The sequence below is a fragment of the Salarias fasciatus genome, chromosome 10 (assembly GCF_902148845.1).
Source record: "Salarias fasciatus chromosome 10, fSalaFa1.1, whole genome shotgun sequence".
In the NCBI taxonomy this organism is placed as follows: Eukaryota; Metazoa; Chordata; class Actinopteri; order Blenniiformes; family Blenniidae; genus Salarias; species Salarias fasciatus.
This window is the reverse complement of record NC_043754.1, coordinates 10,719,035-10,745,444: the sequence shown is the minus strand read 5'-3', so window position 1 is coordinate 10,745,444 and position 26,410 is coordinate 10,719,035. Positions and strand designations below refer to the sequence as shown.

Genomic DNA, 26,410 nt, shown 5'->3' with positions numbered 1-26,410 from the left:
GAAATAGCGGAGGAGCACAGTGAGTAAATGAAAAAAGCAAGGCACCAGACACACACAATAATGTGGATACTGTTCTGTGCATTAATAATCTTCAAACAAGCTCATGGATCTGGCTGTTATCTGGAGTCAGTAAGAGAAGAGAGATGGTAAGAACCGCATGTCTGTCAGAGAAGTACGTAAACTATCCAGTTGTACCTGCCAAGATTACTCAGTGTTTACTTTTGTACGCTTTCCTGAAAAAATATCACTACCAACAGATTTTTTAAAACTATTTCTTATGTTGAATTTTGAAAATCTTTTTTTTTAATTTTGTCAGTGTTCACTCTCAGCAGAAGTTGTTCCTCTTTAAAAGTAGCAGCCCAGACTGTGTAGCTGGTGGAATCTATTTTCAGAAGCGCATGGCAACTCTGAAGGGCATAACTGCCTCCATAATGACAGGTTACAGAGCAAGGCCCTGCATTTTCAAGCATTAAAACTGTTCTCTGGCCTGGGTGTGTACACCAAATCACTGAGGTTTGTGGGTACGGGAGCATGTGTGTGCGTTTGAGAGAGACTCGGTCAGACAGACACACATTACCCTGCCCACTCTCCTGTCCTGTGTCTGAGTGTGCGGCTCAAAGAGGGCCAGTGTTGACAGCCAGTGGGCTGACGGCGGAGGCGTGAGGGGGCTTAGCGTCAGTGCTAAACAGAGCTAAACAGAGGAGACGGTCTGTTCTCCGTGTCAGTGGGTCCTCTGAGATCCACACACTGGACGTGATTGTCAGATCGGTGTGGCTTCACGTGGTGGCCTTGTCTGGAGTGACATCAGACGCAGGCTGAACGCTCTGTTGTCTCGAGCTGTGTGGACTAAACTTGGCTCACAGCAGCTGTAGACGCTGTTTGGACCATTCTTTTTTTCAAATATGATAATAATCAGGGATGACAAAGATGGAGCGGTAAAGGACTCATGCACATGTGACTGATACATCACTAATGAATGCTAGAGAAAAAGGTGTTGCAGTCACTTTGTGGCACAGAAAGACTGGTGGAGAAAGAACGATGTGTGTGATAAGTGCACAATACCTCCTATTATATTATCTGCTTGGTATAAAAATCATATGATTCATATGCTCTGGACTTTGGATAAAGTGAGTTTATCTGTGCATCCAGAGCAGAGAAACACACAACATGCAGCAGTCCAGGTTTCCTCTCCGACAGACAAAACAGACGCCAGATAGCAACAAGTTGTGTCTACCTCAGTTTCGCTTGGGATGCTGAGATTGCAAACAAGCCCCTGTGTGTGTGATCGTTCAGGACGCGGACCGCAGCTTTGAGCAGAAAATATGGTGAGTCATCTGGACAGCTTATGCGTCTGCGAGCGATTGTTTGAGGCATGTCTGGTCCACTCGGCTTGTTGTTTCCCTCTTCGTCTGGCGGGAGCGCGATGAGCAGACAGCTGGATCTAATCTGCAGCATCTGTCTACAAACACGGAGTGTGTGTGTCTGTAAGATCTGAGCATGAGTCACACTGACTCAGTGCCATCAGAGGAAGAGGTGCTCTGACCCCTGAAGAGGAAGGCACCTGCAGAGCTCCTTCACACCCTCTGCTACAGATCAACGCCACATCTGTGTCATATCTCTTTCAGTCTTGAGCTTAATGTGTTGATTTCTAAAATGTAAATGTTCTTCCTAAGTTTAGACTATAATCTGTAGCAGCTTTTCTGATGGACTGTTTTTTTCTGTGCAGTTCTGGAGAGACAATTACTTTGTATAATGGTTTGGTCACGTGGGCTTATAAGTGGGGCAGAAGGTTTCTAAGGAAAGCTCTGTTCCCATTGTAGTACAACTGTAGTAGCAGTATTCCCAGTGCTCCCATTCATGCCACTTTCTCTCCCTCTCGCTCTCTGCCTCTGCGCTTCAGGACGCACATGTGTCAGATAATTCTGACAGCTCTGCCGACATGGACCGCGTGAGCAGGAACACAGGGGGACATGTGCTGCAGACACACCAGGTCTTACAGGTGAGTTATTGCTGCCACTGATCTGACGGAAGTTGAACGCCTAACATTTGTGTTGCAGTATTTATGAACAAGCATGTAGCTCCCATTGTATGTACGATGCATGCTTCTGTCGTAACATAAGAGGTTATATTTCTACAGTGTTTGATCATAAACATGATTGTCTTCACCTCTATCTGCGTACTTGTATTGTGTAATTTAATGGTCTGTGAAATCTGCAACATTTTTATGTGAGGGCATGTAGTCCGTTTACTTGGTTGACTGTCCGTAATGTGGCGCTCAGCAGTGACTTCAGCAGTTGTCACTCTCAAACTGTTTTCCTCTTCATCTCGTGGCGACACTTTCTGTATGTAAAGAGAAGCTCCACAGTTTCAGGATTATGTAATGATGGCTTCCAATGCACGCTATTTCACCAGAGCACTCCTCTAGACCTGATTGAAACAGGCAAATCCCTCAAGGTCCAGGCAGAGCGCCCCCACCTGGTGAGTCTGGGAAGTGGCCGCTTGAGCACAGCCATCACTTTGCTGCCGCTGCTGGAAGGTGAGGACCTGTGTTTGTGTGTGTGTGTGTGTGTGGTGTGTGTCGAGATAGCAGGTATTGAGTTTAGTTTTTGTTCAAATGGAAGCAGGAGCCCTGATGTAAAATAACTGCAAAACTCAGAAGCTATGTAAAATATTCAAGAGCCTTTTTCATGAAATCTTTCTTATCAGATACTCAAAACTTGCCTCCATATAAAACAGCATTACATCAAGCTTAACTTGCTTTTGAGAAAGAAACTGAACCTGTTTGCCTGAAAAGTAGCTGCAGACTTTTCTTTGCTAGCTAAAGCATTTGTAATCAGTGTCACAGTTCGTGCCAAAAGGAATGTGGACAAACATAGAAGCCAATATTCTTATTATGTGTATGTGCAAAAAGATATAATGACAGATAAACTGAGGAGGACTGATCTTCTCAGTCTTGATCTTACTCGCAAAAGTTGCGGCTTCACTGTCTGTGATTTTCATTCGACTGCCTTTGTCTCACACTGAGCTTTACCATCCAGAGAAACAGGCAAGAGAGGGTGTGACGGAGGCTTTACAGAGAACTGTCTTGTGGGACTTTATGTGGCTTAACCTCTATGATATCCAATTACACCAAACAATGTGAGTTTGTGTTGAGCTCCATCTTATGCATGAAGACAGCGAAGGAATTCACCATCACAGAATAGCACAGTGAATAGTTGCAGATGATCAAATTAATTCACGCTGACAAGTTGCCTGTCGTCTGCAAGGCGAAGCACATCTCGAGAGACCACCACCTGTTGCTCGACATTCATTCACATGTTGATTTCCACTCGACTCCGCCCATGACGCCTTGCCCCCAAGGACCCTGCCGGCTTTGAACTTCAGACCTAAGAATACTTCTCTAAAGTATTCAAGGCCACACAGCTTTCCAGTAATTGCCGCTCAGAAAAAAAAATGTTTTCTCCCACTGCAGGACGGACCACTTTGGGGAGTGGAGCCACAGATATCTCTCTGCAGGGCCCCGGCATCGCAGCTCAGCACTGCTACATCGAAAACCAGGCAGGCAGCATCACCCTGTACCCATGTGGAAACCAGTGTGTTGTGGATGGCATTCCTATCACCAAGCCCTATCGCCTTACACAAGGTAGTACAGTCACGTGCGACCGTAATATGATTACTAGTCGCAAAGAAACTCACAAATTAAGCTGCCCTTGAAGTTTCTTTTTAGTCTTCCATGTAAAATGTAAAAGAGTATCCACAGTAAACGAGTAGAACAGAAGCTTAAATAAACCTTCACACTCAGGCACAGATGGTGACTTCATCTGAACCACTGCACAGCAAAACTGGGGAAAAACAATAAAACTTCTAAGTGTTGAACTGTAGTTAAAATTACCCAAAACAGCGTCTAGCAGCACAATAGAAAAACAGTCTCGTGTCCCTGCAGTAACATGCGTACTCGCCATAAAAAAAGCCAAAACAGTCCCGCCCCATCAGCCCCCTCTCTATGGGACCCCAGCCAGCAGCTACACCAACGTGTCATTTGAAGCCGGTGTGTGAGGAGGCAGCAGCTGCTGAACAAGAATACTTGAGGCTTTGCTTCATTGAGAGGACAATCAAGAAGGTTTGAATCAAACGAGTCAGGAACGGAGGAAATTACATTGTTTGTATTAAACGGGATAACGCCGGCAGCCGTTTGGACCCCGACGGACAAAATACATCTAAATTAAACTTCACTACAGGACAACTGGAAACAAAACTTCAGCTGTGACTCTCAGGAAAGTTTTCCTGCATTATTGAAAGATACAAGAAATGAAGGGAAATGATAAGACACTGACTCCACTCACTGGTTAATCACAAGTAAGTTCAACTAGTCAGCATATATGGTTTCTCTGAATTGTAAATATTCTGTCTGAAGTTTGGGGGGATGGATACATCTCTGCTTAACCATTTTGCCATAACAAATTTTAATTTAAATATATCTCACTGAATAATTCACATGAGAAGATACAGTGGTTATTTTATAACTGATAAACAGAACACCATCCTGATATTATCTGCAACACAATACTATACGTGTACACTATGGTCTGTAGACGTAAAACCGCTTCAGCCTGCAACGATTTAAAACATTGTTCCTATTTGTGCGAATCAAGCTGGATTTTGAATAGAAGAACTCCTGCATTAACCATCAGCCCACATGTAGTGTGAGAGCTGTACGTTTATGGCAGAGCATCTTCAATGAGGAAAACTAAAGTATTTAAATGCATAAATTTTGTCTCCTGACAGGGTGCATGCTGTGTTTTGGTCAGTCGGCCTTTTTCCGCTTCAACCATCCAGAAGAGGCTCAAAGGATGAAGAACATGCTGCCTGAAAAGAACCAAGGTCTGAACATAGGAAAAACCCTTCCTTCAGGTAAAAAAAATATATATATATTTTTTTTTTTTTGCTTTTTTGTAAGCATTTATTATGTCAGTGTAACTCCATCTAATTGGAGCCCAGACTGAGTAATTCCAATGATCCAGAAATAAGCACGTCGTGACAACTGTGAGTATGAAGGTTGTACAGTTTCCTCAGCAGCTATTCTGAGCAGAGCAAATGTTTTGGGCAGACAAAACACTTTAGATTCTTACGTCTTTACTGTCAAAATGAATCAGTTGCTTTCTGGTAATGGGAAGGCAGAATCTTAGGCACACACGCTGGCAAACGATTGTGTTCAGATTTAACTGGGTAGATAATTGAATGTGAAGAAGTGATTTCATGTGCTCCTAAAATCTGACACATTTACACATGGGCTCCATGTTGAAATTCCCCTGAAATATTATAATACATGACAGTGTGCAAAAATAGCTTCTTCAGAGCTAATTATCTGCGTCCTACATTGTGATCTACTTCACAAGTTCAGTATGTGACCCCATTGTTATGTAAGACTTCACACCACTTTCACGAAAATAAATAATCTTTGCTTTAAATCTTTACGGTTATTTTCCAATGATGTTTTATTATCTTGGCGCCCTACCCGCTCTAACTGCTGCTGGTGATATTTAGACCCCATTCTCTTTTGACCTTCTTGGCTTGGCTGTCAGTGCTCGAGCGGTGAGAGCCGCCACACCCTACCCTCTGTGTATATGGCCCACTCTTTCCTGACCAAGCCCTGATTTCATCTGCTCTGAATGAGCTACGCGGCTGCAGCTTTTATATTTAGCTGCTTCAGATCCCTGTAGGATTACGGCACAACTTAGGAGCATCACGACCACCGGGTTTGGTTCATATAGGAGACGACTGGCTCTGAGACATTTAACACTATTTAAAGTGGGCCACTGAGACGCCGTACATCAATGTGTTCATGGTAGGTGGTGCAGACGTGTATTTTCCCTTATACGGACTTCCCTCTTTGTCCTACAGCTGACCTGAGGCATTGTGGGTGTCAAAAGGACAAAGATGACACACACTTCACTCACCTATGTGTTTGTTTGTTTGTGTGTGTTTTTGCAACTGCTCACTTCATTCACCTAACCGGCATGCACAAACACAACTGTTTCTGTCTCCACTTTGCAGACCCCCACAGTGTCCTAAATGGGAACCATGAGTCTTTCTTGAACAACAATGTCACCAAAATCAGCAACATGGCTAGAAACCTACAGGAGACCTTGGTGCTGAAGGCTTCATCGGGATTTGACAAACAGCCCGTTGCTCAGCCACGCGCACAAGACATAATGAACGGAAGGAACAGCTCGACAAGGGATAACTATAACTATGTTAATGAAAACAGCAACAACCTTGGAAACAAAACCCCTCCAATACCGACCCGGTCCACTCATAGCAATCTAAACCCTGTCCCTCATCCACGGACTTCCCTCTCTGTGGCCACATGCGGTAGCACTGGAGGTCAGAGGGCCCAGGGGAGCCCAAAGGCTCAAAGAAGCATATGGCCAGAGGGTATATCACCACATATCAGGGAGTCAAGTCAGAGCCCAGAAAGCTCGAGCATTAGTCACCACTCATCCTCCATCAAGTTTTCCCCGTCAGCTCCATCGAGCCCACGATTGAGAGGCTCCTCCCTACAGAAGAGATCGCAAAGCCCCATGCGAGAGCAAGGCCAGTATCTCTCCCATGTAGACGTCCCTCAGAGGCTCAGGACTCCAGATACAACTGGGTCTAGTGGCCTGAAGGAACTTCCTCCCCCCAGCCCCCACATGGCCCGCAGACCGACTCCAGGATCACAGGGCTTCACTGCTAAACCCGTGCCGGACAGTCCCCAGGGGCACCGCAAACTCACAACTAGTTCAAAAGCAGAAGCCATGAGGGTTTTGTACGCCCAGAGTCCGTCACCACTCACTGGGATGGAGAAAGAAGCAGGAGGACGGCAGTCAAGGCCAGGCATCGGGGGTTCCGTCATGTCAGGTCTGGCTTCAGGATCTGGATTATCTCCCCTCGCCAGCCCCAACAACCGAAGAAAGATCTCCGGTATGACCGCAAAAGGATCCTCCAACAAGGAACTGAACCCTATGAAACCATACACCCGGGAACGCAAGAACAGTATCTCTGAGATCAGTGACAATGAGGACGAGTTGCTGGAATACCACCGATGGCAGAGAGAGGAGAGGCTGCGAGAGCAGGAGATGGAGAAACTGGTAAGTGGGCAGCTGTGAGCTTGCATAGCGATGTCCAAATTCAGCCAAACCTTGATCTGCTAAATGTTTTACTTTCTCCTGTATATGGATGGATTTTTAATCAAACCACTTAAAAAACTCAAATACAACATGAAAATGTGTTGGCACACACTGAGTCACAATCAAACATGGAGAAGTACTACTTTGTGTTGAAAATTTGATGAGGCAAACTAGTCTAATGTGAAAATAAAAAGTTTTCGAAATGCAGTTCATTGGTTGAGTACAGGCTTTAGCTTGAGGTAAATATTCACACGGGACAACTGATAAACACACGGCTGACAAATGGAAATTTTCAAGTTTTCAAGGACTGGTGAGAGACTCCATGTCTGACTTTAGATATGTTTCCCAAATCCTCTGGCGCACAGCCAGCAGCTCCTCAGAGCATTACTGGCATTGTAGACCCACGTGGCCCAAGTGACACGGGGTGAGCATTCTCCCAGAAGTCTAGTGGTCTAGAATGGAGGGCGTGACTGATTATTGCTCAACGCTGTATTTACAGGAAGGGCTGCAGGACTCCCAGTACTTTCAAAGCTGCCTCGGTGTGACTCAGTGCTCCTGATCAAATTATACTACCTATACCTGTTACCCATCTTCACTCACTACCCCCAACCCACCCAGTCTGCCATTCTTCAGCCCTCTACCCCATCCCATCCCCTTCCCCACTGACAGCTGACGCAACCACAGAGGCGGGTGATCACGGCTGGCCCGACACATCCAACGACTATTTCAGGAACCAGACGGTTTCTGGTAACAAATAAGACGGTCACTAACAGAGACACTGTACCGATGTGTTGAGTCATCCAGTATGTGATGACAGCCTTTACCAGAAAATGGATAAAGGGTTGATATTTCTCAAGCAGAGACTTTGTTGAGCAGTGCTTCTGGTTCAGATCCATCTTGTATTTTATTTCGTTGTATAGCTTTCAATTTGCACAATCACTGTTTTGCCAAAACACTACCTTCATAATCAGATTGGGCTTTTTATATTATATAAGAATTATATTATATTATATAAGAATAATTCAAATGTGACATATCACACTATTATCATTTCTCCCAGTGTTTATTCCCTTATCAATATCAGTCACACCAAGACTGGCTTCTTAAAAATAATGAAATATAAAAATGAGCCGTGGAGTCAGTCTTCTGAGCGGCTCTTTGAAACGAACAGATGATCAAGCGTCGGCTTCCTTCAAAGACCCAAATGACTCGTGGTGACAGATACAGGAGGGCACCAGCAGAGACTCTGCAGCTGTTTACACAGGAGGCCACTGACCGCTTAAGTCAAAAGATTCAGCATGAACACAATTTGTATATAAATTGATGATTTTTGTATGTTGATTAAATGTTCACAAATTGTGCTATTAATCGTGAATAATTTTTTTAATCAATTGACACACCTGTAGGGATGAGACTTCTACTGTTCTCATCTTATCCAGCAAGAATAGAGACTCTGTGGTCTGTTCAACTTAGAGTTCCTTCTTACTTCTTCTGCAATAACATGCCGAATAATTTTTATGTTAACACCAAAGGCATTCAAAGGCAAACTAGCTGGCATGACCAGGGTCCTTATTTATTTCTGTGGACAGGTTTGAATTGAGCTTCCAAAAAACATTAATTGTTGACCTGTAGAGAAAGACAAAGAGAGGATTTCCTTTAGTGAAATGAATTCCCTATATTTAGCTCAGTTCTAGGAACAGTTGGCACAAATGAGCAAAACTCAACCTATACGTGGGGATAATGCTGTACTTTAAAAGTCTGGGTGGTTACTCTCTCAGTGAAATTAAAGAGCATAACGGGAGATGAAGAAATGTACTTTGAATTCACTTTCAACATCAAATTCTGTTTTGAAACAAAATAAATAAGCATTTTAATAATGGTGTCTGGGACGTTGAATGCTGCCTCACTGTGTTCCTAAGAAATCTGAAAAATCTCTCTCTTGTTCTAATGATATCAAACAAACACACGACTCATGAATTTACACAAGAGGTTGAATTAAATATTTGTTATTAATTAAATTTTGATCAGTTTACCACTAAACAACTTAATGCAATTTATCAAAAGTCCTTATAACTGCATGGGCAATAATTTATTAAGTCTACATCAATGCTGTCTAGAGTTTAGTATTGTTTTATAGTGTCTAAATATAAAAAGTGGTTCATTGTCCATTCAACTTTATCATGTGTTTTATGTTAAATAAAAAAGGGACTAAAGAAACAGAGCAGACACAATTGGTTTTCAAGTTCCTAATGACTGTCAGACTGGAATGGTGATTACAAATGCCCCATTCTGTTTTATTTTAGAACATTAAAGCAAGCATCCCATTGTTTGGTGTAACAAGAGACAACAGCGTGGTCACAAATAACAACCATGTGGTCATCAAACAACTATATAAAGCAATGGACAAAAACATAAAAACTACCATTTCTCCGTAATTGGAACGGTGTGTGAAAAACCGAGAACAGTGAGTTGGTAGAAATCCTAGAAATGTCTCACAGTTACACTCTTTATGTAAATCACTCCTGTTTTCATAAACAACTTGAGCTCTGACAGGTATTACTATGAAGTCTCTCCCTCCGGCTGGCTGCATCAGCTCTGGCCCTCCTGCTATCAGGTTACAGCTGTCCCATGCCAGCGGCTGAGGGACAGCTGCCCGAACGGGACAATGTCACTCAAGGACACTTGAGAGAGAATCCGCAATATGATCCATACTTTCAGACTGTACGCTCACCTCTCACACCTCCTCCGCAGGAGCGGCAGAGACTGGAGACCATCCTGAATCTGTGCGCCGAGTACAACCACGGAGACAACGCCGCGGAGCTGGTGAGGAGCGGGCTGCTCGGGGGTGCAACGGGGACCTGTTCCAACTCAGCGGGAGGGATGTCTCTTCAGGGAGTCGACAGACCGCTGAGGGCGAGAGGAGAGAACGATGAGGAAATCCAGAGAGAGGAGTCCAGCAGCACGGAGAGCACACACCAAGAGGTACAAGACACATTCGACGATGTGCGACATTTGATTTGTGTTGTTTCAGTTGTTCGTTAACAAATGTGCCCACAGTGTGAGGAGTTGCTAGCTGGACAGGAGCAAGCCTACCTGGAGGAGGAGAGGAACAGGATCTTGTCCAGGGTTGATGACTTGAAGCACCGAGTTGGCGACCTGGAGCAGCAGCTGCAAGAGACCAAACAAGAGGTCAGAGACACACCAACGTTGTTATTGGCGGAACCTGCAGCTGCCTGCAGAGGCATGAAGTAAAGCGTATTTGTGTGTAGGTGGAGATGGAGCAGGCCCTGCTGCAGGCGGAGAGTCGGGCTGAGCAGGAGCAGGTGGAGGCCGAGAATGAAATTATATCTCAGCTGCAGCTCAGACTCAGCCAGCTGGATAAGACCACCCAGAATGAGAAGGACAAGGTGGGCACCCAGGACACAGTCATGTGACCCTATAAATACCATCAATTTGCCAAAGGTCATTGATGTAATATGTAAAAACTGCACGAGAATGTCTGGATCTGAGACATGTTTGCACACCTAAATCTCACTCCTTTCTGATTGTGCAAAACTATACTGTTGGATATTTCCATTGACCTGCACTGCTTATATATGAGTCAACTGTCCTAAAACACAAAGCACATCCTGTCTTCTGTTTAAAGTTTGCAATAGACAAAAAAAAAAACCCTCTGAAGTCTTGCTTACATGTGTTGAGCTTTTAGCTGAATGTGAACAAAACAACTTGAAAAAAACATTTAGAAATGCACAAATTCCCATCACCACACGAGTGAAGTAATGCTACTGCTAACACCTCTACCAACTTAACCTCTGCACCCTCTAATGCTTCTTTAACTGCCTTGGCTGCCTGTTAGCTTTAAAGCTTTTATTGCATGGATTTGAGTTGTCCGTGATTTTTTATTTTTTTTTCCCCTGGTGTGGTATGCGTGTCTGAATACGGACACCATTGTGTGTGTGTGTGTGTGTGTGTTTCTGTGTGTTTTTAGGGGAGGGCTAATGTGTCGGCTGAGCGGAAGGCCCTGGAAAAGCAGAGGAATGAGTACAATGAGCTGAAGAGGCAGTTTGATAAGTGCCCCTTGTCTCTAAGGGAACAGTTACAGGAGCAGCTCAGCAGGGTCAGTGTTCTCACGCAGCCCACTGGCTGGCAACAGTGAGTTATAATATACTGAACGCCGCAGTACTGTACGTATGATGTGCACAGACACAGCCGCAGATGCATCTGGCTCTGCGGCGAGGTACTTAAAACTTCCCATAAACCTGCAGACTGTGCATTTCTCTCCGTTTTTCTGCTGTTGTGCTTCATTACATGAACATGTCGGGTTCGTTGCAACAACACCATTTGTAAGTGTAGCCACACAGCGGGCGTTTGCTACTGCAGCAGCAGTTTTCGTCTGAGACTTAATCACCACTGTTCCCTCGTTCTGGATGCCTGACAGTGTCAACTGCAGTTAGCGATAATTAATGATGGCATTAACTGCTTTGCTCTAAAAAAATTTGCATGTCCTATTACCATGAATGACTCAGGCCACTTCCACTCACTTTGTAGAGAGAAAAGCACTTCAATAGACGATTTTAAAATCTTGAGAATTTCATCATAAGCCAGAATAAGACTCTTTTTGAATATATTGTTCATTGGCATTAAAAAGAAATGAAAAGACCAAAAACAATTATAAATGAACTTGCTTGCAAAATTAGTTATCATCTTGGTGGATTTAAAGAGCTTTACACAGTCCGTGTCTTTCACCTATTCCCACACACACACACACACACACACACACACACACACACACACACACACACACAGGCGTAGAAATTCATGCAAGGATTCCTTTTGCCACTGCGAGCAACGGGTGGTTTGTGATCTAGACTTTTCTCGGAGGACGGGAGGAGCTGGGGATCAAACTACAGCGTCTGTGGTTAGAGAAAGTCTGCGTGAGAAACTGCTGCCATAGAAAGTAACAATATGCCCAAACGCCATCCATCCATCCATCCATCCATCCATCCTTCCATCCAGCCATCCATTTTCTTTAATTCACAGAGTAACTTCAATTGCTCATTGACACATTCATTCATTTCCTGCACTGCGGGGTGCTATAGCTGATCCCAGATCTGTGGTGACTTTCTCTCTATGAGGCGAGAGTGTTCAGCATGACATGAAATGCAGCCCTGACTGATAAATACCTGTTAAAATACGTGAGAGAATACATGTTGGCGTATAATAAATTCTACTCTGGATAAATACTCTCCTTTGGGGGGGGCTTCTTATTGGATTCTGGTAACAATACATGATGTAGCCAGTCTTATCTTTCATAACACTCAGTGATTTCTAACAGCGTCAATAACCTAGATGTATATGTGTCCGTGGACAGAAAGCTGAAGCTCTGGAGTCTGGGACCAAGCAGTTTGAGGAGCTGGAGTTCTGCCAGCTGGAGGAGGAGAGCAGTCTGGAGGAGAAGAAGGACGCTCAGAGCTCACAGCTTCTCCAGGAGCGAGCAGAGTACCACTGCAGCGTGGCCAAGAGGAAGGTAAGCAGCAGAAAACCCACACGTCCATATACTCTGATCGCCACCAGCATGGCATCAACAAAGCGGTCATGTCTCTTTACAGGAGCGAATGGCAGCACTGGAAGCTCAGGTGAAGCAGCTGGGGTTCCAGGCATCTCTGGACACTGAGCGGCTGGCAAAGGACAGATCGCTGACTCTGCAGCTGTTACACAAGGTGAGATGTCGTTCATGATTGATTCGGCATAGTGACAAATGTCCAGTAAAACTGTTAAAGTTAGAAAAGTAAGCTGAATATTAGGTTAACAGTTGAATTTGGATGGTATTTATTTCACAGACAGGAAACAAAAAACATGTCGGCAGCTGTTACAAATCAACATTTTTCTTCCATCTTGTTCCCACACTCTGAACAATAGATAGTCTGAAGATGTGTGTACGCCTGCAAGCTGGATGGAAAAAAAATGAATTCCTTGCTGTTAAAAGTTGCTTTTAACGTATGTGACGATATCAATAGTTTCTTGGTAGGATTGAGATATCCCGCATTGTCCAGTCCAAACACTGTGAGAAAGAGGGGCATGTGGGACTGATCACTGGAGACATCAGCAGCACTAAATATGCATCCCACATGTACACACACACCGTCTGATGAGCCACTTACATGACCAGTTACAAACAATGAAAAGAACATGGAAAGAAGAAACATGAGGGAAACACTCTAATTGAAAATAAGTCTATAATGAATGTTTTGTTTAATGGTAAGATGACATTCTTTGTGGAAAAACAGCCTAAATATTGACGCTTTTTGAAAATGATTCAATTATTCTTCAAACTGAAATGGACAGGTATGGAAAGACCTTTAAAAAAAGTGTATTTTCCACATCATAAAGACTTTAATCGCTTTTTTAATACTATGGCTACATCTGAGAAACACCTATATGTGCACATTTGTTCCACCCTTCAGGAGCAGGACCGGCTGAATGCCCTTGAGAAAAGGTACCACATCCTCACAGGAGGGAGAAACTTTCCCAGGTCCAACAGCAATATGAAAGAGGTGAGCAGGTACATGCGAGACATTGTATGACAAACCACCTGTGGTGTGTGACCTGGAGGAAAATTACTGCAAAAGTGGATTTCTTCTTACTTAGGTGAACTTTTTAAACAGGAATTGCTTCACATCAGCGAACCTGACCTTGTATATGGGGACGGTCCTCCTCATAGCCCCTGTCCCTCCTCTGCTTCCTTCTCCTCCTCCTCTCACATCCCTTCCCCTGAACTCTGTCCTGTCAGACTCCAAGAGGTAAATCTGTGTAAAATCCTCTCTGTGAGTGAGTGAAATGCTGTGTCTCCACAGTGAACCTGAGCATGGCGGTGTGTTAGACGCTGACAAACTAAAGCAAGCGTGCAGCGCGTCTGTTTCTAGGTTCAACCTGGTCCTTTATGTTTGTGATTCTTGATGAATAATTTGTAATATCACTGCCAACAGTCTTTCGTTTAGAGACAATTCAGACACGCTCGCGTTTGCTTTGTGAATCTTCCGAGTGATTTCGAGTGCTGCAGTCTTTAGCCCTCTTTATCTCTGTGTTGTGGCTGTTGATGCAGGAGTACCTCAGGCTGTCTGATGTCTATAGGATGTATGGAAATGCTTCTGTGCCGCCTCACTCTCCCTCTCCCGCCGCTCTCCACTGCCTCTCGCTCACTGTCGCTCCAGCTCTGCCGTGCGAGGTACAAACTGTTCCTGCTCTCTGCCGCTGTCTGATTCCTGTCTGATTGCTAAAACACTGACTGATGAAAGCATTTTGACTTAATCTCTAAAACAGGCGCGTCCTCCAAACCTGCTCCCTCACCTTCTGCTCTCTCTGTGTTTTCCGGTTTTATATTGATTTCCCGTGTGAAGGAGTACATCACAGTCAGCCAGTTAAGCCAGATCTTTGGGATGCAGAGAGTTGATTCCTCCTCTTCCTCCTCTATCCCTTCATTCCAACTTGCCTCTGCTGAGTCCACCTTCTCATGCCACTCAGCTGCACGTGGCCCTTCCTCCTTTCTCTCACAGGTTTGTCCCTCCCTAATTTAAGCTCCACACTTTCTGAAAAAAGCACTTTGGAATTTCTGCTTTGCTCTTTTTCCATTCCTGAAAGCTTCCTGTTTGTTTTTCCTCCCTCCGCCTGATGGCTGACGCTCCTGTTACTGACGATGTTGCTTTGCTGCTCCTGTTTCTCTTTGGCCGGACGCTTTTCATCACCTCAGAGCCAGACTGAGCTGAGCAGGAATGCAATGACTCCTCTTAATCTCGAGCGCTGGTACCAGGACATCATGGCTGCCGGAGAGCCTCTGTCATGTCCTCCACCGCTACCCGCAAAGTCTTTTTCCGCACGCAGACACGGGCAGGTAAATCCATTCGAGCTCTCCTGGTGGCTGGTTGTCTGTGTCTCACTAACAGGCACTGATACGGTTACGGATGAAACCCCAACACACTCTTCTCCCGGGGCGATCCTCTCATTAGCGCCTCGATGATCAATAATCTTACGACTAGGCGGCCTTCTTGTGGGTTGCCAGGACTAAGCATATTTTATTCACTCAACTAAAACTGATAAAATACCCCCCAAAATTTGAAAATCACAATCACATATTCTAACCTCAAATCAAAAAGTGACCTCCGATTTGTTTCTTCCCTCAGCTGCTGAAGTCTAAATCAGACGGAGAGGTTGGACACGGGTCCAGCAATAATGTCTGCAGCGCCGCGGCTCTGCCGCACTCCAGCGGCGCTCCGCATGAGAAAAATGCCGCCTCGAAGGTCAGTTTCCCACAATGCGAGCTAATTAAATATTTAAAATTGTTCACCGCGTGATGCTTTTCATGTGTGTCTCAGGAGTTACAGTTGGCGCTGAGAGAGATGTCACTGCCGTTAGACATGGACTCCAGGAGGCAGATGGTCCTGCAGTGCAAAGGTGCTTTGACTCGCAAGTAACTCTCCACATCACAGCTGAGGATTTCAATATGAAGGAAAATGTACTGCGGCTCACTTAAAAAGACTCATCTCAGTGAACTAATGAGATAATTATCGCAGAAAAAAGGAGGAATGTTTTCATGAAAAAAAAATCAACACGGTTTCTGCATTAATGAGATAATTAAGATCTTAAATCAGAAAAACAGGGCAATTTTACCCCCTTAAGTGATGTTTCCATAGGTGTGCCTCCAAAACTCTGAACAGAAAAAAAACAGCTGAAGTTTTATATTTTGTTCCTTTTTTTCAAATTAGAGACAGACTAAAAAAAATAATGTCTGTGGCAGGAAGACTCAACTTTGGTCACTGTGAGGGCCAGAGGTTGATTTAAGACAAATAGATGATTCAAAACTGAATTAATTTATTCATGTGAATTAAATAAATGAATCTGACATCTCCCACACAGTGCTGAGAGCTCAGCTCATGTTTCTTTATCACAATGATTATGCAACGCATCAGGATTAAAACAGACTTAATCCTGACAAAAACACTAATAGTAAGGTTACTTTTCCAAGTGACTGGTGACGTTTTAATTTTTTTTATTAGACTTTGTTATTTTGGTTTTTTTTTTGTCATTAGTGAGGTAATTCCAGTCCTTTTCAATAATGTGACTAATAATTGCAGTGAAAAACAAATTCTCCTTAACCAGATAGAGAGAGAAATATAAGGTAATGGGCCAAAACCGGTCTGTCTGAGGGTTGAATCCCACCTGAAGCAAAGAAAACAACAATTGCTATGAAGAACATATTAACTGCAATTCTTTAATAAAGTGACTGCTGTTGCTAATTTGAATTTACAAATTACAAATTACAGCAGACGGGGTGTCAATAAATCTAATGTGGGTGTCTGTAGAAAACCTGTTCTTGCAAGAATGTTCTATTTATTCTACCCTTCAACACTGATACCAAGAACTAAGCTGGAATATGCCACACAATCCATACTGTGAGGGAGAGTTTGTAAAAAAAAAACATCCATACCCTGGATGAATGGACTCTGAGCAGTAACGTGGCACCATCAGTAGGGGGCGGTGTGAGTCTGTGACAGCTGACGCCCTCTCTGCCTGTACAGACCCATCTCCCACGGTCCATCACTCCATCCTCCACCACCAGACGCCACCCAGCGGCAGCCAGGCGTACGACACCCTGAGCCTGGAGAGTTCAGACAGCATGGAGACCAGCGTCTCCACCGGCAACTCCGCCTGTACCCCGGAAAGGTGAGAGACGGGGAGACGAGCAGTTGGCTCTGTTTCCATGGGAACACTCAAGTCTGCCCCGTCTCTTCGGGAGAAGGGTCACCGCGCTTTGTTCCCGTGACAACATGTTTTGTTACACGCCTTGCACCACGTGACAGCCAGGTACACCGTCTGTTGCCATGCCAACCTTTTCAAGTTGCCCCTGCTTTTGTGAAGTTAAGTTTCCGCGGTGTTAATGAAGAAGCCCGTGTCTTTCTCTCCCGCTGAGAGAGTTTGGTTTCCAGGCGTGTCCGTGTGCTTTGTTCATTGTCACAGGCAGATCGTGAGATGATCCTGTGTGTGTGTGTGTGTGTGTGTGTGTGTGTGTGTGTGTGTGTGTGTGTGTGTGTGTGTGTGTGTGTGTGCGTGCGTGTGCACTGCAGTGCCTGTGGGTTAGAGGCCCAGAGGATAGAGGAGATGGAGAAGATGCTGAAGGAGGCGCAGCAGGAGAAAGCCAGACTGATTGAGAACCGAGTGAGTTCCCAACTTCACCTCCTCACAGTTTCTCAGACATAAAGCTTCATCGGGACACGGCTGGGCTGAAAAACAGCCTCGCTTCTGATAATTAATCTCCTTCATATTTACAGAGCTGCAACAAATCGATATTCAGAAAGCAAATCCATAAAATAACACTTATTTATCAAGCAGGGGGGACAGAAAAATGGAAAATAACACATCTTTTGATTTGAAAAAGATCTGATCAATATGGTGTTCACTTGCATTTCTATTTGAAGATGATAAAGTCAAACTTGTGTTTTCATTCCGAGCATCACAGACACTGTGAATATATTTATGCTGTTTTCAGATTTAACCAGGAAACATGTCGCGCAACTATAATAATAAATAATAAAATATTCTAGTTTTGTTAGGACAAACTTTTGAGTGACTGCAGGAGTACCATATTTCACCTTTTCAATAGATTTAAAAAAAAAAAACTATAGAAGTGATCAAAGTGATCTGAAGATGTGGTGAAACAAAGTTGTAATTATTTTATTTGTGTCATTTCTTCATGTTGAAACAAAGCAAAAGTGTATGTAAGTATCTGAAAGCTGCAAAGGATCATTTTACATCAGCAAAGCTTCCTCTTCCATACACAGATTTAAGAGATATATTTTACAAAACCCTGGATTGGGACTTGAATTCTCATGTGCGTCTTCTGACAGTCATTTGCTTTGTATTGCAATATTTGCCTACCATTAACATATTCTCCCCGTCTCCCTCTTCCCCATTATTTTTTTTTTTTTCCTTCTCTCCTCTCCATCTGTTCCTCTTTCCCCTGTCCCGACGCTCCCAGGAGAGGGAGGTGCAGACTCGGCGGCAGATGCTGGAGGAGGAGCGGAGGAGGCGAGAGGAGGCCGAGAGGAGGCTCCAGGACGAGACGGCCCACAGGCAGAGGCTGGTGGAGGAGGAGGTGAAGATGAGAGAGAAGCACTTCTCCCAGGTCAGTGGAGCAGCGGGAGGAGACGGGAGGCGGGGAGGGGGAGCGGGGAGGGGGAGGGAGGGGGAGGAAGGGAAGGGAGACTTTAGGGAGAGGATGAGAGACGAGACACTAAAGAGAAGCTGGGTGAAGGGGAAGATCAAAGATTGTCAAGGAAGGGAGAAAAGCGGAGAGAATGGAGGGGAGGGCAAAGAGAGCGGAGGGAGAAATTACAAGGGGTGGGTGGAGGGGGGGTGTTTAAAAATATAATACCCACAAAATTCAACTTTAATACCGGTTGAGTCGGTTTGCCAACAAACCCTTATTGTAAACAAGGACAGGGTGCTTAATATAAAACAGCCCAAGGTCGGCCTTTGTTCTCGGGTCAGGCTCAGAGCTGCTGTAATCAATACTTTCAAATGAACAGATCAAATGCGCGACGCTAACAACACTCGTGCTGTTAGTGGTGACAAACACAAACAGCAGCCACCCGGCTGTACAGTTACCCCGTGCTCAGGGGAGTTTTTAGAGCCTTCCAGCTTTCACACTTTGCAGTTTTTACTGTTTCGACATGACCAAGTGAACGGCTCTCAGTAGGATCGTTTTTGGGCGGAAAAACGAGCTCTTTTCTGCGAAAAGAAACAATAAACCAGAACAGTGCCACATAACAAGCAGAAACAGCATTTCACAAAGCACGAAACATAAAAACAACTACATAAAGGGTTAGCGGAGGTCACTGATTGTCAGTTTACAGCTGGACAAAATGATGATGCCAAATAATAATATCATGTTTGCGGGAGGTTTAAAGCAGGAATTCAATTTACTCAACATTGTGAATTTAGATCTTATTATATAAAACATCTTGATTTTATAAAGTGAAATCAGAGCAACTCAGCTCTGCGCCGTAACAGCAATAAAACAACACCAGACGTTTTGTTCATAGGCTCGCCCGATGACTCGCTACCTGCCCAACCGCAAGGAGGAGTTCGACCTGCGCGCCCACGTGGAGTCGTCCGGCCACAACATCGACACCTGTCCCTTCGTCATCCTCACCGAGAAGATGTGCAAAGGCCACCTGGTGAAGATGGGAGGCAAAATCAAGTCGTGGAAGAAACGCTGGTTCGTTTTCGACCGTCTCAAGAGGAACTTCTGTTACTACGTGGGTAAGGAAAGGCAACGCCACTTTCAAATTCCACACTGATCTTCCTCCTGTTGATGCCAGTTTTGTCAGGAAGACATAAAGAAAACCTCTGTACGCCTCGACAGAACACGCAACCTCCAGGATATTCTGACTGTGAGGCAATAGACCTGACCAATACATCACAACGCAGCTTTTGATCAATAGTAACGGTGACAAAAGAGAGAAAATATTCAACAAAAAGAGGAATAAGTATAAGAGATTCAGTTATTTCATTGTTGCCCGATTTGAAAGTGACAGACTCTTTCTTCACCAGGATAAAGAAACTACACGGGTCCTCAAATGCAACAATACACGACGATGAAAAAACATTGTTGTCACCTGACAAATCAAACAAGGATAGAAAACACAGCTGTCACAGCAGGAACAAGCAGTCATAATGAAACTCACTAAATGCAAAGATTTCAGTTTGTAGCAGTTTCTCTAAAGCAGGAGTCCAAACTTTAAACAGTGCTCATTTCCAAGTCTGTACATTTGTATTAAAGCGCTTCAGGAGCCACGAGACATCCGGCCTGAAAGTTACTGCGATCAGGCCTCGGATTTGACCCCCACTGTGTTCAGGGCCGACCCAGTTGCAGTTTTCACGTTATCTGATAAAGTTTCATAGACGGTGGATGGATCCAGAGTTTAAAGTGAACTTTTTCAGAAAGTTTTCCTCCTTCACACGGGGCCTTAACCTGATTTTTTTTTTTTTTTTTTCCCGCTCGCCCAGCAGCAGTGCCTGCGCTCCTCTGAAGAATTCACACTCTGCTCTCACACTGTTGGTTTTTGGCAAAACCGCGACTTCTGTCCCGGCCGGCGTTTCCTCTCCGAGCCGCTCGCGCTCATTAAAGCGCCTCTGAGTGAGATTTCCCTGCGTGTCCTTGTGCTTGAAAACAGAAGTCAGTTTGAGTTTCCTGTCGATCGGAACTGTCCCCTGAATTCGGAATGAGCACACTTAGTTTCCTGAATTATTCACCGGCGCATTTTGAGACATTATGTTGCGATCGAGTTCAAAATAGAAGCCAAGTATATTTTCATTACTGACGCCCCTGTTCTCTTTGCTTCTCTCTCTCTCTCCACTCACTTGCCTAGCCTTTTCACCCCCTCACTCCTGACGAAGATGATGGTGATGACGGTGATGAAATAAGATGCAATACTTTCTCTAGATGTTTTTCTTGGGGAGGAGGCTAGCTCCTGGCTTGTTCGTGACTAATAAAACGAAACTCACATTTCAAAAACATTTATCTCATTACTAAGCAGATTTGACTTCTGGAAGAAGGGGGAAAGCAAGAAAAAGTGTCCGACGTATTTCAAAAGGGGGTTTTTAATTGTTGGCGGATGTGTGTGTTTCGTCGCCGCGCGGTTTCGGCGTGCGTGGAGGACACTAACATAAAACACGGATGAAAGTCCAGAAAGTCTTTAAACAGGTTTTATTTGAGAGAAAGAAAAAAAAACTTAAGCGCCCACAGTTTCGCCTTAAACTAGGAAAAACCATCCAAAGAGCTTCATCCGCAGGTTTCACTGAAACACAGCGACCGAACGCCCTGGCTTCCAGTGACTTTAAAATGCTCAAAGGTATCTGGTGGATAGAGAAGTACGATCCAGAGCACCGGACAAGAGGTCTGACCTGCTTCAAGGGAAACGCTGAGCGCAAAGATCAAATGTGATATTCAAAAGAGGCATTTCTTTTTAAGATGTACAAAAAAGTCCCATCCGTGCCAGCAGGGAAAAGGCTACAAAAAAAAAAAAAAAAAAAAAAAAAAGCCACAGAGACAATTCAGAGTGAAGAAAACAAGTCATATTAGTGGGATGGTAAAGACTCCAGGCATAGCTTGAAATAGACTCGCACTTTTAATTAACTTTTACTGTGATACAGTGCTCCTCATACCTATTCATGGGTTGTGTGTTGCTGGGAAAAAAAAAAGGAAAGCGTTGACACCTTTTTCCTGTTTTTCTGCCTGACTTTTTTTCATGGAGACTCTTTACCACACTTGATCCGTTTTGACGAGTTACAGGAAGAGTAAGGGAAATCATTCTGAAAAAGACTGACGCTTCATGTTTAAAGGGATTCAGTTAAGTTGTAAAGAACAAAAGACATTCGTTCAAATACGGCAACTTGAGGCCCATCGGACTGTATTGAGTCAAGTCGATATTAATTTCTAAAAAAGGCAGAAAAATATCTGCAAAAGCCAGATGATAGAGTAAAGAGTGTTAGTGGACGGCACCTGTCTATAGGACAGGCTCTGGCGCTCACCGACTGGATAAAGCTGTATCAAAGACGGAAGAATGGAGAATCTGACTGATGTGGGCCGAGCGGAGCAACCACTGAATACATTAAGGGAAAAAAATAACAAGAACTTACTCAAAAAAAGTCGAGAAATTCCTAAAAATGCTTCATAAATTAATAAAAACAAATTAGATGATTGTCAGTTGTGCTTTTAAAATTGTGTGAAGAGCCAATTCCCTTTACAAAGAGAAATGTCAAGTTAAATTGATAAAAAGAAACTGAAAATGTTTGTTCTGAAATGTCTTTTGTCACCAAATACCTGCTGTTCTCTGCAGGTAGTAATAATAACCCCTCTCACCATTCTCTCCATCCGTTATTGTTATTATTGTGCATCCAGGCATCACCGGCTGACTGCTGTCTTGTACTGATGCTGGCAGAGGTCTTGCATCACTACAGATGTAATGTAATCTATCTTAATATATTTATTTTCCTTTTTCTTCTCTCAGACAAGCATGAGACCAAGCTGAAAGGGCTCATTTACTTTCAGGCTATTGAAGAGGTTTATTATGACCACCTGCGCAGCGCCACCAAGGTAAAACACTCTCACTTCTTCATTACTCTCCATTCAGAAATTCAATTAGCAAATTTGATAACAATCTACATAGATTTTTATTGTTTTTAAAAATAAGAAACAGGGAAATTTGGACGAGGTTTTGATTTCTTTTGCTTAACATGTGAGTGTGTGTGCGTGTTTTCTAAAATTCCTGATTACGTGTCACTTTTATGTAAGAGTTTTAAACCAGCTTGTAAAAATAAAGTTTAATTAAAAGTATGACAGGTGTCTTAAAATACAGATGTATTCATTTTGTGATTGAAAATACATTTTGGCATTCAGAGTGAAAATACTCTTTCTGAGATCTATAAAACAGAATTAAAATGCTTTGAGGCTGATTGTGTCTGTAGAAGATAAAATAAGCAAATATTCAAAGGGAGAATTATACTCAAAAGACAGAAATGGTCAAAAATGGATTTCAATAATTCAGTTTTTTGTTGATTTGAGCAAATTGTTCACTTTGGTTAATAAAAGCTGTCGTGTGAGAAAGAGGAAGCTGTTTGTGAATTTCACTTTATTCTGCAGGAATGATAAAAAAAAAAAAGAAAAAAAAAAGGATGCAACAGGTGCGATCATCCAGTTTTTGTTCTCGCGATCTTCCAGAGCCCAAATCCATCTCTGACCTTCTGCGTGAAAACCCACGACCGGCTTTACTACATGGTGGCCCCGTCCCCGGAGGCCATGCGCATCTGGATGGATGTCATAGTGACGGGTGCAGAGGGCTACACGCAGTTCATGAGCTGAGGGACCACTGGAGACGGGAGGAGGATGACGGGGACTGAGCGGACTCATACACACACACACTCACACACAGACACACACACACACACCTGCACGCCAACCTGAGCTGCTCCTCGCCGCAGCCGCGGCCGGTGGCAGCACACACACACACACACACCGCCTGATGGTGTGATGGACATCTGAGGACAAGGATAACCTGGGGCTCGCTTAAAAATACACACAACCATAAACAGCCCGATGCGCTCCAGCAGATGAGGGCTCGGCCGCGACAAAAGGTGCTTTTAAAAAGAAAAAGGAATTCAGAGTTGTACTTGTGTTTCAGTCCGGCGCGTAGGAAGAAAGACTGTTTTGAGCTGCCTGCTGGTGGATTTTCCACTCGACTACATCAATCACACTCTGTTACCAAAATGTATTGATAATAATCACAGCACAGTAACCGGGATTTCAGGAGGAGTTCTCTAAAGACTTCCTACTTTATATAAGCTCAAACTGTTTACACCTCTGAAGCCGCTCTATGCATGCAGTGTTATCACTCTAACCTTTTTGATACGTTTCTACTTTTTTCCCTCGAGTTTGTAACTTAAAAAAAAAAAAAAAAAAACACGCGCAAAAAAAAGTAGCTAATAAAAACACCAGAACTTTAACAGAACTCACTGGCAATAACTGTAAAATGTTTCATAATGTTAAATATTATTTGATTCCAAATATTTTGTCAACGCAGTTGTTCATAACAGTCGATATACTGTTCCAATAGACTTACACTTAAAATAACACAGTGTATGTATTTTACATAAATATATAACTAAATGAATTAGCATTTTAATTAAATGAATTATAGAGACATTATATTATTCTGACTTTATCATGTACATCTAATAAATAAAATATATGGTGCTTCTGTTGCTTTGTTTTCTTCTGTGTGATAATAGTTTGTTGTTGACAAATTGTCTAAACTGGAAACATTCAGTTAAATTTCTCTCCTCTTTAATTAGCGCTTCTCTCCGGCTCGTCCTTAATTACCATGTTTTCTTTAAATAATCTGGTAATGAGAAGCCGGTATTCATGAAGGTGTTTCCCTTTAAAACACTACAACATGTCTGTTTACATAAGGTGGTTTGATGAGTTAATTGCTTCATTAACTCTTATAATCAACAGCAGCTGGCTCACAAGTATTGAAATTCCTGCTCTGTATATATATTTCTGGGCCAGTCTAATTAATTATGAGACTCGCCTGCACTAGGTGGGCCACATGAAAACATGAACTGAAATTACATGCAACTTATCATGCATGATTCAATATCGAGAAATTTGAGTTCATGTGTGAAACCGCAAGCATGAAGTTTCCACAAACAAGAGCAGCAGATTCGCTCAGCGTAACTCTTCCCATGTCCTGGGATCACATATGAAATGGCAATACTGTGGCAACGATTTAGGGAATGGGGAATAAATAGATGTGTAGGTTATTAAAGATACACACACACCTGTATTTACAGGCAACAATCAGAATTAAAAATTTTGCTGCTTTAAGTTAAAAAAAAGAAAAAAAAAACATCTAAAATACATCCGGTTCAGCCCAGGTAAGTGTTTCGACTTCTCTAACACACACGAACCGCCGCTCACAGGATTTGGGTTTCTCTGACCTTGGGAGAGATTTCCAAATATCGTGGCACTTGGTATGTTTGAGCCTGTGGAGCGCCCAGCTGCATAATAAACAGATCTTTAAGAGGGCAGTGTGCGCTCATTACCGCTGTGATGAGCGTGAGTGACACCCAGCCTTATTGTTGGTGAAATATTAATGAGCCCAGGGTGATCTCCCTTCACTTTCACACACGCCGGCTGGCTTTTCTCCCCTTAAGCACACAAATAAGCCGGTCGGTCTGCGAATTAGCGAAAGGTCTCACATGATTTTGTCAATATTAATGGGAGGTATTAACCCTGTCTGAAAACAAAATTCTGATGAAATGGAGACATCTCTCGGCTCGGGGGGGGCATTTCTAACATCACCTGTCAGAGACCAGCAGGCTGATGCGCTTCACAGCATCTCAGAGCAGACATTTGTAAGTTTTCACATCCACATGTGGGTTCAGATTAATTTAGGAGATTAAAGAGAAAAATATTTTGCCCTTTCCTTAGTATGTACCCCCGCTTTCACCCATCACAGTGTATCTCTATATATGTGTTAAGCGCGGAGTAACACACACACTCTCAGACATTACAGATGAAAGCATCTTTCACTAAGTGCATCTGATTCACCGGTGAGATTTCCACTCCTAATGTGCTACTTTGAACAAATCACTCCCACTTTCTTTGAAGTAAGTGTAAAATGACAATCACTGATTCAAAAAAAAATAAAAAAATAAAACCAGGCTGCACAATACACAAATCATTAAACTGCAGTGTTTTCAGATTCCGTGGCAAGCGCAACAATGATATGTGAAAAATATCCGGAGGGGCGCAGCGCCAGCGTTGACCTAATGAGGCCAACAAAGACATACGTTGAGAACATAACTGCAGCCCACTGCGGGACGCTGGGCTTTTTATGCTGCTGATCCTCAAACGCTACACTACAGCGATTTTTACACAGTCGGTTGTTTTCTCGCCCCGTTATATGCATTTACTCTTACCTTTAGATAAGAACTGACACACTGGATGGTTATTGATTTTTTTCTTAGCCTTATCCTTCCTTCATTGTTCAATTACTACTGGAGTGGCCGTCTATGTTTTCTAACTGAAATTCAATTCAGAAAAGATAATGGTGTTCATTGAATGTGGTAAAAATGTCACTGTGAATCATCATTAACAAGCCATATAAATAAAACTCAATATAATTCATGTCATTGTCTTATAAGCCAGCAGTTTAAGTTCGGTTACGAGTGCGAAGCATATGGCCTGAATGAATATCGGCTGCTTAAAGCCTGGAGGTGACAGACGCCGAGCCTCTGGGGTTTAAATGGATGCGTACTGCAGCATCACACAGTCTGAGTGCTGTAAATGACACAGAGGAGTCTTTAGGGACCTGTTTGCTTAAAGAGCTAAAATGTTCAACACAAGTGATGCACGAACAACATGCGAGAGTGAAAATCTGCAACACCCAGCCATCCAGTCCTAATTTCAGGCCATTGTTCCTCTACTAAAAACATTCTAATCTCTGAACCTGCTGATATTTAAGCCTCAAAAGTGAGCAGTTCACATTTTAACACCATGTCAGTGCAAGCAGAGCTGTGTGCATGCTTTCCATTGGAAATGTCCTTTAGGAGTTCAAGTTAGTTATGAGTGATCTACTAAAAGCTGTGAGGTCCCAAAGGAGGGCAGAACAGACACTGTAGTC

General features: G+C 43.4%; 1 protein-coding gene across 3 annotated transcripts; it reads left to right on the top strand.

The window, feature by feature from the left end:
* Positions 1-13: 13 nt before the first annotated feature.
* Positions 14-23,726, top strand: phldb1a (pleckstrin homology-like domain, family B, member 1a). Of its 3 annotated transcripts, XM_030100525.1 has the most exons (26): positions 14-146; positions 1,901-1,999; positions 2,413-2,536; positions 3,473-3,643; positions 4,786-4,911; positions 6,055-7,130; positions 9,921-9,992; positions 10,062-10,151; positions 10,227-10,358; positions 10,439-10,576; positions 11,158-11,286; positions 12,541-12,696; positions 12,779-12,889; positions 13,634-13,723; positions 13,835-13,969; positions 14,272-14,394; positions 14,567-14,722; positions 14,917-15,057; positions 15,347-15,463; positions 15,539-15,617; positions 16,742-16,886; positions 17,288-17,378; positions 18,199-18,345; positions 19,265-19,484; positions 22,235-22,320; positions 22,945-23,726. In XM_030100525.1, the coding sequence occupies exons 1-26, from the start codon at positions 144-146 to the stop codon at positions 23,083-23,085; spliced, it is 4,098 nt and encodes a 1,365-aa protein (XP_029956385.1). In that variant the 5' UTR covers positions 14-143; the 3' UTR covers positions 23,086-23,726. The 3 variants fall into 3 exon arrangements, with proteins under 3 accessions (XP_029956385.1, XP_029956384.1, XP_029956386.1); XM_030100524.1 differs by having other exon boundaries at positions 9,921-10,151; XM_030100526.1 differs by lacking the exon at positions 11,158-11,286 and having other exon boundaries at positions 9,921-10,151.
* Positions 23,727-26,410: the final 2,684 nt, after the last annotated feature.

Bases quoted from the DNA above. Each gene is read 5' to 3' on its own strand.
- phldb1a (XM_030100524.1), top strand. The intron at 11,287-12,540 runs GTCAGTGTTCTC...GTCCGTGGACAG, and splicing joins TACAGGAGCAGCTCAGCAGG to AAAGCTGAAGCTCTGGAGTC. The intron at 15,058-15,346 runs GTAAATCCATTC...TTCTTCCCTCAG, and splicing joins CCGCACGCAGACACGGGCAG to CTGCTGAAGTCTAAATCAGA.